The following is a 13,574-nucleotide window of genomic DNA, read 5'->3' on the forward strand; positions in this document are numbered from 1 at the left end:
ACTGCTGCCATAGAATTACACAAAATTATTTTTCTGTAACATCTCATAAGCAGCACTGTGTTGACTAAACTACTGGTTTCTTGATCTGATATTCAAGACTTCAGAAAAGTCACATTTCCACCTCAAAATTCATACTTGTTATGCAGGAATTAATTGGAGAGTGACAGAATTATAGGCCTCTGAAGTACCCAATGGCTTTACATAATTACTTGACATAGCACTGTTTCTTGGATCCTTTGCAATAAGGACAGTATTTTGAAAATAATTAAATGTTAGTCTAAAGTTTGCAGGTTGCTTTCAGTTGAGTGGTTGGAAACTTAACCTCACTGATGACAACGGGTTAATAGATGACACTTCATCTATTGATGCAAAAGGAGCTCTTTTGAATGAGTCTGCTCAGTACCACTTCCCCTCTTTCTTCCCCCTCGAATACATCGTTTTTGGTACCCAGAGTTTATGTGTTACTAATCCTGCCAAGATCTGAAGTAAAAGCAATGCTTTTCCTAACCTTTGAAGTCCGTATTTCGGGCTTCGACAAGGGTCCCTTAAAGTGACTCTGAGGAATTTGCAAGGTTTGGGTGAACATTCACAGGCCATTATAGATATGACTAGGGGTTTCAGTCTAGTGTGTAGACAGTAGTAGATTAGCACTTAAATATGCTGTGACCTTTAGTCTTCACTTATATCATCAGAGAAAGAATGCTAGGTTGGTTTGTTTCCATAGTATTCTGTCCATTATGTTAGAGCTCTCAATTACAGTTTCTCATTTTTAAGTCCTATCTTTGCTTTTCAAGTATTTTGAATGCATTGAAAGCATTAACATTTACAACCTAGCACTAGCCTTGGGAGTAAAAAGGTAATTTATTTGCTTAGAGAAGAGTTCATTTCCTAGCATGACACTCGAAAGAAACCAAATGCGGACTTTGTCTTAACAGTTGAAAATTCAAAATAAATGAAGCTTATGTAAAATGGCAGTAACAGACTAGAGCTACAGTGGACTGCTGAAATTGGATTTGGTTAGCTATAAACATCATTATCTTAAAGCATTCTAGCTTACCATGCGGTGTGAGCTCTTATAGGCTGGGATGTGATAACATTACGTTTTAACTCCTTGTGGAAATGCTAAAGCCAGCTGAACGTGGGCTTTGTAGAAGCTAAATTAACGATGCGTTCCTTGGGGGTTTATGGCAAACTGAGGTTTATTTGGTGTTGAAGTGTGCTAAAGATAACGTGACAGTAACCTAAAATGCTGTACTCTCAACATATTAATTGTGAGTGTATATTAGGTTTTTTTGAATCTTTAGAGATTGTTTTTATTCTCATGTAACTGATTTTGAGTATATGTAAACATAGGTTGCATATACCCTAATATTCTCGTGAACTGAAATATTAGTGTTTGATTTGACCTGAATAGTATACACAAACAAGATGATAATGTTACAAAGTTGCATACAAAATACTGACATGGTTTAGAATTTTTGCAGTATTTTTATTTCTACAAGTCACTAGCTCATGCCCATTATGTGAAATTGTGTTCATTTAATCCAGTGAGTAATGTTACTTGACCTCAATCTTTGTTGTAAGTGGGTTGGAATCAGTCAATAGCCAGGCATTCCTGTACCAATGAAACACTTAGATTTATACACATGGGACCTTCATAAAATTTGAAGAATACATGTACATATGTTAAGTCTCTACAGAATAGGTCTAATGTGCAGTCTCTTGCTCTTTCTCAGACGTACAGCTCACTTGAAACAAGTAAGCCTGTGTTCTCACAGCATGCAAAACGCTACTTGATGAATCCTTCCACCACTGGGTTGTTTCCAAATAATAAATCCTGAACATTCAGATTTTGCCTTTCATCTGACAATCTCAAAGTGCTTTGTGAAGCTGAGATGACTTTTGTTATCCCTCTACTTGTCCTGTTTTCATTTTCCATGTGTAAGTGTATGTGAAACGTTATACTTGCAGAGAAGTAAGGGAAAAGTTGCATACAGTTGTTAAAGGCTTGGAAGGATTTTCAGTATAGGATGTTATATTAAATTATTGCATGAGGTGGTTATATCCCTTCACTTCCTCCCTTTTTTTTTCTCCTCCCACTGCCTTTATTTAAGGGATGACTTTTTAAGAGAAGTATTTCAGCGAAGGGAAAAGAGGGGGAAGGGACATTTTAATCTCTTGAATCAAAGAAAAAAAAACAATGCACTGTAGAGAACACAGCTGAGGATCATAATCTTAGTATTTAGAACTGCTGAGGAATATACTACAAAGCAAGTATTAACACCACATCATGCAGTGTAGTTAGGACTTGGCTGTTTTTGCAGTATCTGAATCTTCTAATATATGTGAAATACAGATAAACTGACGTATTCCTCTTTTTTTAAAATTAATTTCCAGTGGAGGTGGCTTGCATCTTCAGCAAGGCTTTTAGCACTTTAGCCTTCTGCATTTATTCCTCTCTGTTTAAAACTCATTGTAGATAAGCATCTGAAAAAAGAAATACAATAAACATTTGTGTTAATTATATCATTTCCTCCTACTCTTCTCCCCTGCACCGTATGTTCTCTTCTCTCTATGCCTCTCGATTGATTTTTTTATTTATTTATTTATTTATTTTTTATTAGGGCTTGATACGTGTCTAATCAGAAGACCTCAAAGTATGCTCTGATGATGCAAATGTGACCCTGTTCCTGCACCCTTTTATAAGTGTAAATATATCTGGAGGTAGACAAGAGGAAAGAACAATGGGATTAATTTGTCAGGTAAAGTTACTGTATCTATGTATGTACAGGACTTTCCCTTAGTCTGTGTTCTCTACTTCAGCCTTTGTGTCAAATCTCATATTACCCTTTGCCCTTGACCTGTGGTTTTTTGTTTTGTTTCCCTCTGTTATTTTCCTGAATGTGGTCCACTGCAAAAGCTTTAGGGATTCATCCACTTTCTCTGACCGTGCCTGTGACTTTCTATTACAACACTTGATGATTCACGTGTCCAAATTTTATTTCTGCTTTCATGGGGAAAACAGTTTCTTTCATTTTCTGTGAGATACTAAAATGCGCCATTGTACTGGATCATCAAAGACACAGCAGGAGATTAGATGCCATTTTTGTCCCTTAAAAATGGGGGGCTGGGGGCAGGGTGATCCAACTTAATACACTTGTAGGGGGAGCTCTGCTTCTGAGACCACTGACGTGTAAGTAACTTAACTGCACTTACTGCTAAGATGCACTTTGGTTTTAGAACGTAAATTTACTAAGCGCATAAACATTTTTCCTTCTCTGATCAGTTTATCTGTACACACATCTTTCTATGGGACCAGCACTTAAAGGTTCTTCCAGATTCGGCAGTTATCTATAACAGCATAAGGACATGATAGAAATGCCAGATTACTTCCAAAATATAAATTCTTTACTATGCTGCTTTGAAACTTAGCTTTCTTCTGACTTTGCTCCAGGATGTCACAAGGCTGTACCAAATAACGAAGCACACTGCTATATCCCCAGTATAAAGGATTTGAACCTTTCAGCGGAACTTACCACTTGTTTTTTCTATTTATTTTCCTTGGTCCTTATGCAAACCCACTTAGGGAAAGTTTCTGCATCCCCCTCATGAAGACAACATGGGGGAAACGGTAACGTTAGTTTTGAACCTGGTGTCTTGGCTGCAGTGATCTGCATACCAGGAATAGTCAGTAGTAGTCAGGCCAGAATACAATAGCTTGACAGAAAGTGTTGTCACTTCTAGTGGTTTATATGTATGGCTTGTGTGTGTTAAACCACTGTTACAGTATAGGTTTGCTTTCCATTCACTGAATTATCGAGAGGAACTAAATAACTGCAGGAACATAACCAGTGTGCATTAATGAAAGATGCTGAAAGCACTCTATGGTATAATGCATACAAATGTTTGTTAACACAAAAGGAGGTGGCCATGCTTGTACTGTCAAATGTAAATTTCTTTTTCAAGTGATTTTTTTCTGAGACTAGTGATAGTAGAAATAGGATTTCTATATTAAACAAATGTGAGTGTCCAGTTATACTTTCCAAATGCATAAATTGTAGATCTGATATGGTATTGAATGTATAATAAATGTAAGTGAAGGCCAGGTTTGACAAGTGACTATCATCTTTTCTTGCCAATAATTAGTGATGGTTTTAATAAATGTTAAATTTCTTAGGCCTGTTTGAACACAGGCACATTGTATGTGCTTTCAAAAAGTTTCTAGGCTTCCAGTAATTCTTTGACGAATGAAGCTAGCTGTTACTTGTCACCAGTGCACTGTGTTGACTTGAAGCAGATAAGGATCTGCGTTAATGTAAAAACGAAGCTTGAATCCCACAAATTAGCCTTATGAATTTCCTTCCTGACATTGTTTAGCATGTAAAAAAGCTAAACAGTGCAAGTAGTGAGGCAGTCCACCATTCCTGTTTCATTCCTAGTTTTGAAAAGATGCTATTGTTTATATAATATGTTCAAAGGGGCACATAATTCATCATATATGGTTAGTTAGCCATGTGCATTTTTACATTTCTGCCTGTAGGTAGGCTGAACACCTGGTGACATGGCAGCATATTTAAAACACTGCTTAGAAAATCCACAGTAACAGCACGGATAATAGGACTTTCAAAATGGTTGATTAATACACAAAATAAGCATCCCTTTAACAAAACTTTCATTATTGCCTCCATATGAAGATAATAGTACAGACAGAAATATGATCTATTTACTGTTCATGGTGGGGATGGTCAGTGGGTGGTGAAAGTTGCGGTGTACCATGGTACTCTGTTCTATACAGTTTCCCTAAGGTAGTCTTTCTGTCGTTAAACTTCTAGTTTCTTCTGAGAAAGCAGAAAGCTTTTATCAGCCAGGTGTTGAACAGAGGTTTTGATATTTAAAGCAAAGTGTTCAGTGCTCTTAGAAATGTTAATGTGGAAAAAAATACAGGTACTACATATCTAGCTTCAAGACAGAAAATGTTAAACAAGACAAGAACAGTATACAAAGGCAGAGTGAATATTTTGGGGTGTTAATTCTAACTCCAGAGGGAAGAAACTAGAATTCTGGAGCGGACACTGGAGCTATATTGTATGATGCAAGGATGACTCAGCCCATACTCAGATCATCTCCAGGTCTTGCCATACTTATTTACATTAAAGTTCAATTGCTATTTTAAGTCTGTGCCTTTAGTGGAGAAGGTGAGAAACAAGCAGAGGGGAGGGAGAGGAATAAAAGCAAAAGGAGGGGAGGGTAGATTTTAAAATGCAATGACAACAAAAATACCTGGACCAATCCCTCCTGCTCCCCATGCTGCCTCTCTCTGTAGAGGAGCTTGTAATCCTATGTTTGCTGTATCAAGGGGATTCTTCTATGAGCACAAATTAATAATTTATTCATAGGCTCGAGTCAGTTAGCCCGCATTGATTTACTTATGCTGCATTTCTTTTCATTCATAAGCCTTTGCTAGTCCCAATCTCTCGGGTAGTGACTCGCTGCAGCGCTCAGGCATGGGAGAAAGCAGCTTATGTGCCTTTATGCGCAAGGATGTGCTATATATGACTCGATTAAATGTGCGAGCCTGACCTAAACCCGGGGCTCGCTCCAGGAACCTGCTGCTCCGGCTCATCAGTGATGCTACCTCAGCGGGGATCGCTCCTCTCCTCCTTCCGTCTGTCGGTGCCCTCCTCGGTGCAGCTCCGCGGCCAGGATGCTGGGCGCTCTCAGCGCACAGGGCTGAGCTCCGTCCATCCATCGCCTCTCCGGGCTGTGTGACAGATGCTTGTCATGCAGCAGTGCCCTGCCTGAATTGGCCGGGTCTCCGGTGGGTGTGCGCGGTCCCCCCACTCCCCCGCCCCTGCCAGCCTTGCCGAGCCCTCCCTAGCTCAGCCCCCGACAATGTACAGCGCTCTCTTCTCGCCTTCCTGGAAGGGCTCAACTACACTTTCAGCTCCTCCAGACTTTCTCTGCTTTTGCCATACAGAGGCACCCTCCCTCTGGTCCAGCTCCTCCTGTGCCTGCCTCTCTGTCTCCGTGCTATCCCGTTAAAAGGCTGCTGCTCCTGCTCCACTGAACCAATGCGTTGGCTGACTTGATCTGGGATGAAGGCTGGAGGTTACCGGCGAGGGAGAGGAGAAGTCTAGGCAGCTTTCCATTTGCAAAGTGAGCAGTAATTGCAAGAAGACAGCCTCCCCAGTTGGAATCAATAGTCTGCTTTCTTGCTGCTAAGGGCACTTTGGAGCAGCAGTAGGTCACTGAAGTAACTCCAGCACACTGCTGACTGCGGAGTTGTAAAGAACTACGTGCAAGTGGCTGCAGTAGTGCTGGAAAACGCTTTGCTTTTACCAGGACACAATAGTTTTCAAGTCATTAGAGCTTCGCTTCTGGTCCTCTCCTTCCATTACACAGAGAAGGGTCATTCTTTGGAGGGATGAGGATGGAGCTGTGATTTCTTCCAGTGTTGTTCTAGTGGAGGGGGTAAGGCTGGGGAAAGAGGCTTTAGAAGCAAAACCCCACTGCTGCTGAATTCAGCTGTACTGAATTTCCCCAAATCTTTCCAGGCACAAAGAGGCACAATGTCCGAGAATCTGAATCATCTTCGGGCTTTTTGGGGGTTTTTCTTTATCTTCTGGACAGCTTTTAACACAGCCTTAGTGGATGTGGTTGGATCGGAGCAGCAGATCCCCTTGTCTGTGTAAGTGCTTTCATGCTATTGCTCTCAGGACCATGTTCAAGGATGAGAACTTGACTGCTCAAATTCTTATCTTTTTGTATTGCAGATATTTGACTGTTCAAGGCACCTTTTCTCCTCTGTCAGCTGTGTTTAAAGCGGTAGTCTCTAATATGCTCAGCACTACTTTAATTTTATTGTAGGAGCATGTGTTGGTGGAGGATGTGGCCACAGAGTCTTAACTGAAGTGCTTGTATTTACTGAAGTTGATGCTGTTATCTTAACTCCTTCTCATGTGAGACTTTATCATTCAGAACTGTTCTGCCACTTTATCTGCTTCTTTCCTTTCAGTGGATATATGTTATATTGTGCCAGAGCATGTTTCTGTAAAAGTTGATTCTTTAAATTTAAACAGTGCAGGTTGGGTAGTTTCATATCAGAGGCCTTACCTTAGCACAGCATCTAGTTTGTGCTTATACTTGAACAGCGTCACTAATCTTTTGCTGTGCTTAGGTTCCTTAGTGAGCTCTTTGATGCAAAATTGCTAGGATCCTTCTGAGTGCAGCTGAAGCTGTTACAGTCTGTGTTGCTTGCTATGACATGTGTATTACATTTCTTCCTGTCTCTTTTTTTTTTTTTTTTCCTTCACAGTGTAAAGCTCTGGGCCTCAGCATTTGGTGGGGAGATCAAATCTATTGCAGCCAAGTACTCAGGTTCCCAGCTCCTGCAGAAGGTAAGGATCTCTTCAGTTGTAATAAGGAAGGTCTTAACAGAGAAAATATGGAGGCAGATTTAATTTTTTTAAATGAATGGGAAAGCAGTGCTGTACATGCTTTGGTCTAAGATCTATTTTTGTATTGCGTACTAGTCCCTGGTGACTCTTTGCACTGCGCTGCACTATCTGGAGAGTCCTTGATTAAACTGATATTTTTCTTTTTGGATGATTTCTTGTTATCGTTAGAAAGTAAACTCCAACACTTTCATTTCTTGAAGTCTAGGCTTCAGCCTAGATTGCGGGTATTTAATCTGGTTGCTGCATTGTGATGGTGATGTTTCTGTGTAGAAACAGCTGCTTCTTATGAAAAATGTTAACTTCTTTCGAGGGAGCAGAATTAGTGCATATTGTATTATTTTCACCCTGTGCTGTATGTACGCAATTCACCGTATCAGGAGAAGGCGGCTGCACTGTTGTTTGTCATCTCTGCAGTTTTTACAATCCCATTATTCCCCCAATCATCTCAACCCAGTGCTGGGATGTATTACATCATTACAGATAAGAGGAATGAATGTGGTTATCTTCTTGCTCAGCTGCACAGCTGGGTAATAAGCTAGTGAAGTATTGCAAAAACTTGAGAAATTGGTATAAGTCTACATAATTGGGGCAGAGGCTAATGAGAAAGCGGATTTGAGTATTAGGTATATATCAAGGACTATGTTTACTCTAAATACGCAACCTATAGTACAGTTCTGTGTTGTAGACAATTTATTTTTACAGCAGTTGCTGAAAAAATATAATAAGAGACTAAGAGGAATATGTTAAAGATTTTAAGACTGCGATTTTGCGGCATTTAATATGTGATCCTCAAAATGGTAATATGGAAATGGAAAAACATTGAGACATTCACTGACTACAGAGACACTCATTCAACCCATATGTTAAATTTCTGCTGTTTTTTTAAATGTGATTTTTAGTTCTGAGTAACACGTTAGGTTTTTTTTGTCTGATTATGAAGGAAACTATTCCTTGAGCTTGAAGCACTTATTTTGAAAGGCTTGTGTATGTGTGAAATTATGTAACGGACAGAACATGTAGCAGTTCAAATAAAAAGCTTATGCTATCCATGTAAAATGAAAGCAACTGACTTAATGATTACTAAAGGCATATGAATTCCTTAGCAGGATCTGTCTTTTCAGTGTTGTATACCCAGGACCGCAAAACATGAACTTTACTAAGCTAAAATAGAGAACTATTAAGAACAAAAATATTTGAGGTCTCTTACTACCTCTCGAGGTCATTAAATAGCTTCATTTCAATATACTGGGCAAACTTTTAATCTGAAAATCTGGACATTCAGTATTTATTGTACTTCTAGCTCACATTCTTTAAAGTCTGTGTAGTCTTATATCATCGCATTTTTGTATGAACTCTTTAAATATATAAAGCAGATGGACCTTTCAGTTTTGATTAGTATCTAATCAAGTATTATTAAAAGGATTTAATTTTTATTGGGCCATAACAAACAGGTACCTTTATTTAACTTTGGAACTGTTCCACGCGCAGCCATTTTTGCACTAAAATGCAAAATTAAATTAAAAATTAAATCTACCAAATGCAGATAGTCCAAAATTTACTAGAAAAATATGGAATATACTGTGTTTTGCAATCGTGCTAAAATCCACAAAGAATCAGTATGAGAACCTTAATCATTCTTCTCTTCCTCTGTAGTAGATACTGCTGTCATCCCTCTGTAATGTATTTTTTCCCTCTGAAGTAGCAAGATTTCTTCCTATTGGTTGTTATAATTGTAGGTAATTGGAAGCTATTCATTTTACCTTTTCATCAGCATCTTTTCTATTTCACAAATCTGTGCTTCTGTTTTTGAAGGTGGACAGTGTATGTTCATTCCAAGCTATTTTGTTTTTGTTTCTTGCTTTTGTTCTGATATTTCATTATAGAATGACAGAAGAAAGACAAAACACAGATTTGACAGGTATTTAGAGCATTTTTCTTCTTCTGTCACATCCCCTATTCTTTTTTTTTTTTTGCTTTTTCCCTTCTTGTTACAGTAGTTTTGGGAAACCTCTGCTGCTTTTTATTTCTATTTAAAATTCCAAGTGTCTTTGTCCTTTTCAGCTTGCTATTTCTTGCTGTTGATCATGGCAAATGAGCCTGGATGACAGACGACTTTAACGTGTATCTTTTTGTATTGTTATAAAGTATATTTCTCTTGTAAGCTTGTGTGAACAAAAACATACTAAACTTCGAGATTTGCAAGTATTTTCAGCACACAAAGTCAGTGGCAGAAGTTATAACAATTAAGTGATAGCACAGTAGGGGTCTAAATGCAAATGCCTTTCCCCACCCCCCCCTACTAGCCGGGCATCAAGAATCCATTTGGTATTTACTGTGAGCGCTGGGTGATCAGAGTCAATGTCTCCTTTAAAGTCAAGATTCCACTTTGGAAGCAGTGCGACTTCTAATATTACTGGAGGAATCCACATTTTCTGGTTATGAATTAAGCATCGTTAAACAAATGAAGATATAAAATGTGCATATAATTATGTATTATATATACTGGGCAACATAGATTTCTCAATTACCAACTGCTTTGCAGCGCCATTTAGTTTAATAAAGGCTTGCTAAATGAAAAATTAATGTAAAGGTTACTTGATTCATTCTGTTAGCATATAATAGTGAGCGCTACTTTCAAGGGAATGCGTTTGAAATCAAGGCATGATTGACACTCTCTACTGCCCAAATGTTTTACATGTTAAGAGTCATTTGACCCATACTAAAATTTCATTGAGCAAATGAAGTCATGTGAGTTACTCAGTAAAGCAAAATTTTGCCAGCTTATAGCTGTGAATACTGATGTAGTTATTACAATTCTGAAGTCTTGCTGTACTGTGAACATCAAAGGAGTAACCAGCACTGCTGTCCTCTTGAGTTTCAAAAAGATGTGTAAGAATATTTTTGTCAGTTTTTTCAACTATTTATTTTTCTTAAAAAATACTACTTGATTGAATGTTTTATTATTTTATTTCATTGTGACAATCTTATCCAAGTATGTTGTTATACCTCCTAAGAGTATATGGGATATATGATTTTTCCCGAAGTTGACTTTAGATTAAATACAGACACTGTAAATAGCTGAGAAAATAATAGTTCAGCAAATAATTTCAGAAATGATGATCTTTTAAGCAAAATTAGCACTTAAAAATGTAGCATTTTAATGTTCTACTAGCTTTCAAAGCGAAGGAACACCATTCAGTGTTCAAAAAAACATACACTAGAAAATAGGACAATATTATTTCTAAGTTACCTGATTTATGGAGGTTTTACAGTTGTCATATAGATTTGGCAGCATACAAGAAGCTGCCTGGTGCTGTAGAGACATGCATGCTCTTCACCTAGTTAGCAAATGCTGCTGGGGCCTAAGAATTGATTGAAATTTTCATTGTCTCTTAGGTGCTTATATTTTTTTCCTTAGACTTTCAAAAGACATCCCTCTTATTTGAATCTTGACGCTTCTTTAAACTTTTTTTTTAAAATGTGTTTGTTTAGTGAGTACTGCAGTAAATGTGAAAGTATAGCCCACTGCCAAAGCCAGACTTTAAGCATAGGATGCAAAGCAAGGGTTAGGTGCCAGGAAGACATTCACTTCAGCTGCTATGATTAGAATTTTGGAGGAACAGACTTTGGGGAACACTACTGTTCACATTACAGTGTCCATGATAATAGTGTATTTTCAGTTCCACGCTGTTGCAAAATAATAGTAATAATAATAAAATGGAAGCAAAGAATGCAGGTAATGTGCCTTCTGTTAATGTTAAAAATAATTGTTACACAGTAAAGCTTTTCTAATATCAATGAAGTGTCTGATTCTCTAAAAATGCAGTGTGGTCTGTGCTTTCCCAGATTTCTTTTGGAGAGACTTTTTTTAATGTTCTGAGCTTTGATAATTCTTGATTTGGTCCTGAATAGTCAATATTATTTTATTGCAAAGGTAGGAACAGTTTCTAACTGAAAATAAACTTTATTTATCGGTTCTGCCATAAAGGTTTCTTACTGAAGACAAGCTTGTTTAAGGCTATCTCAGATTTTTCTTATGCAAGTCGACTGAGTCTTCACTGTTAGGTAAGCACTGACTGCCATGGTCTCAAGCTGTCTGTAGTCTGCATCTGCCTACTCCTTTCAACAAATTCTTCATTGTGTTAGGAGTTCTCAAATCATTGTGTTTTTTTCAAAGCAGGTTTTCCAATCAGTATAGCATTCCTATTTTTAAAGGTTCAGAATTGCATTTTGTCTTACTGACTAGATTTGGTGCTGTATCGTGTTATTTCTTACAACTATGGAAATGTCAGTGCAAAACTAATATAATTAGTTTTTTAGATTAGTGATTTAGATCAATTAGCATTCAGCTGGTATATCTGATTCATGCAGTACATCTATCTTTAGTTTTAAATTGTATAATAGTGACTTAAATTCTTAGAGAAATTTAGTCCAATCACCTTGACATTAATTGCTTTTCTTTTATTCAGCCTTATGTTGGTTTTGGTCTTTGTAGGCTGTTTCTTCTTTGCTCGAGATGCTGCAACTACTGCTTTGAAGGAAGGGTCAGTAAGATTGAGACATGCAGTTTACGGTATATACGTGGATTGGCTTCTTGGGTAGCAATTCAAACTTTTGCCAGCTGAGCAATTTTAAAACTGCAAAAACAATACTGATTTTTTTCCTATCAAAAATAGGGGAAAAAACGATCAAAAAACTGTAGACATATGAATATGATTTAAAAAAAAGGCAACACCACGACCACCCCCTGCAAAAACCGGAAACCAACAGCAACCCCTATCCCCAACCACCCTGCCCTCTCCCCCTCCCCCCCCCCCCCCCCCCCAAAAAAAAAAACACGAACCCAAACCCGAAACTCAAAAAAAACCACCAGCCAGGTAAATGGTCTAGAGCTTACAAAAAGCTCTGTTCAGAGTTAATTCATTATAATTCAAACTCCTGAAGTCTGGATTATGTAAAATGTGTCTCCTAGCACTGAATTAAAATCAAGCATTAGAAAATAAAAGAAATATGCATCTGAGAATCTTAAATCACTTTAATTCTGATGATTAATGCAAATGATGTTTTGGAACTTGCAGAGCTTGAAGCTCCATCCCCTTTAATTCTTACAGATCTTTGGGCTACGTAAATCACAAGGTTATTCTCGGTGACAAGCTAGTTACAGAGTATTTCTGTGTGTTTGGTGAAGTATTTAATGTTGTTATCTGCAGACATAAAGGTAAACTCTTTTGGATAGATATTTTAATTTTTCTTTAACAAAGAAAAAAATAAGCAAATATATTTATATGCTACTAATGTATTAGGTGGAAAAACCTGCTGGGTCCAATACTAATTTTCAGGTAGCATATTGATCTGTAGAGGAAACTATCGCAGTGCTATCAAACTTGCAATAGTGTGATCTCTTCTTCTTAATAACAGAGAATAATTTTTCCTCCTTTCTTGTAACGAAGTTCTGCCATCTCTGAAGGTATTGGAAAATTTTCTTTGCCTTCAGTGAAGTTAGACCCGCACCTTGAATGACCTACAGTCTTACTCTCATCTCCTGTTTGAATGTTATGGCAGGAGTAATAATTTCTTAGTGTTGGTAATGTTTTTAAAATGTAGTCTAAATCAGCCTGAATATCAATCATTATGTTTTATATTTCTCTTTAGCTAAAAGGAAAGCCCTGTTTTAATCAATGGTGAATTCATGCTCTTCTGCCATCAGCACTCCGTGTCTTGCAGTATTTTCTGTGTCTGTCTGGGTTTTGCAAGCACAGCATGATCCTCTTACTTGTGTTACTTGAAAGTAAATATGTTCTATTGTTAATACATAGTAGAAATAGGAGATGGCTTCAGTAAGTTTACGATACATGCATTACACTTTCAGTAATGTCTTTTAATATGGAAATTGAGTGGACAATCCAACTGGAAAACATAAAATCTTGAAAGGAAATGAATGCTAATTCCCTTGCTTAATGCATTTATGATTGCTTGTTTTCACATCCTGTATCGGAAAATGCTTACATTTCAAGGTTAAAAGAGCCAGTCTCCATGCAAATTATCTTGACAGTGAAGGTATGTAGAGCCATGAATAGATGCCACGTTGTAGTGGTGATTCACTTTTAAGTAACTGCT

At 37.7% G+C, this 13,574-nt stretch overlaps 1 protein-coding gene across 3 annotated transcripts in view; it reads left to right on the forward strand.

Annotated features, from left to right (window-relative positions):
- The first annotated feature begins 5,779 nt into the window (after nt 1–5,779).
- Nucleotides 5,780–13,574, forward strand: part of CACNA2D3 (calcium voltage-gated channel auxiliary subunit alpha2delta 3) — a 479,723-nt gene continuing 471,928 nt past the window's right edge. For all 3 annotated transcript variants that reach the window (XM_076346275.1, XM_076346276.1, XM_076346277.1), the window contains exons 1-2: nt 5,780–6,688; nt 7,316–7,397. In XM_076346275.1, the coding sequence (XP_076202390.1) occupies nt 6,570–6,688; nt 7,316–7,397 (201 nt within the window). In that variant the 5' untranslated portion in view covers nt 5,780–6,569. The remainder of the gene's footprint in view (nt 6,689–7,315; nt 7,398–13,574) is intronic.

The sequence above is a fragment of the Aptenodytes patagonicus genome, chromosome 8 (assembly GCF_965638725.1).
Source record: "Aptenodytes patagonicus chromosome 8, bAptPat1.pri.cur, whole genome shotgun sequence".
In the NCBI taxonomy this organism is placed as follows: domain Eukaryota; kingdom Metazoa; phylum Chordata; class Aves; order Sphenisciformes; family Spheniscidae; genus Aptenodytes; species Aptenodytes patagonicus.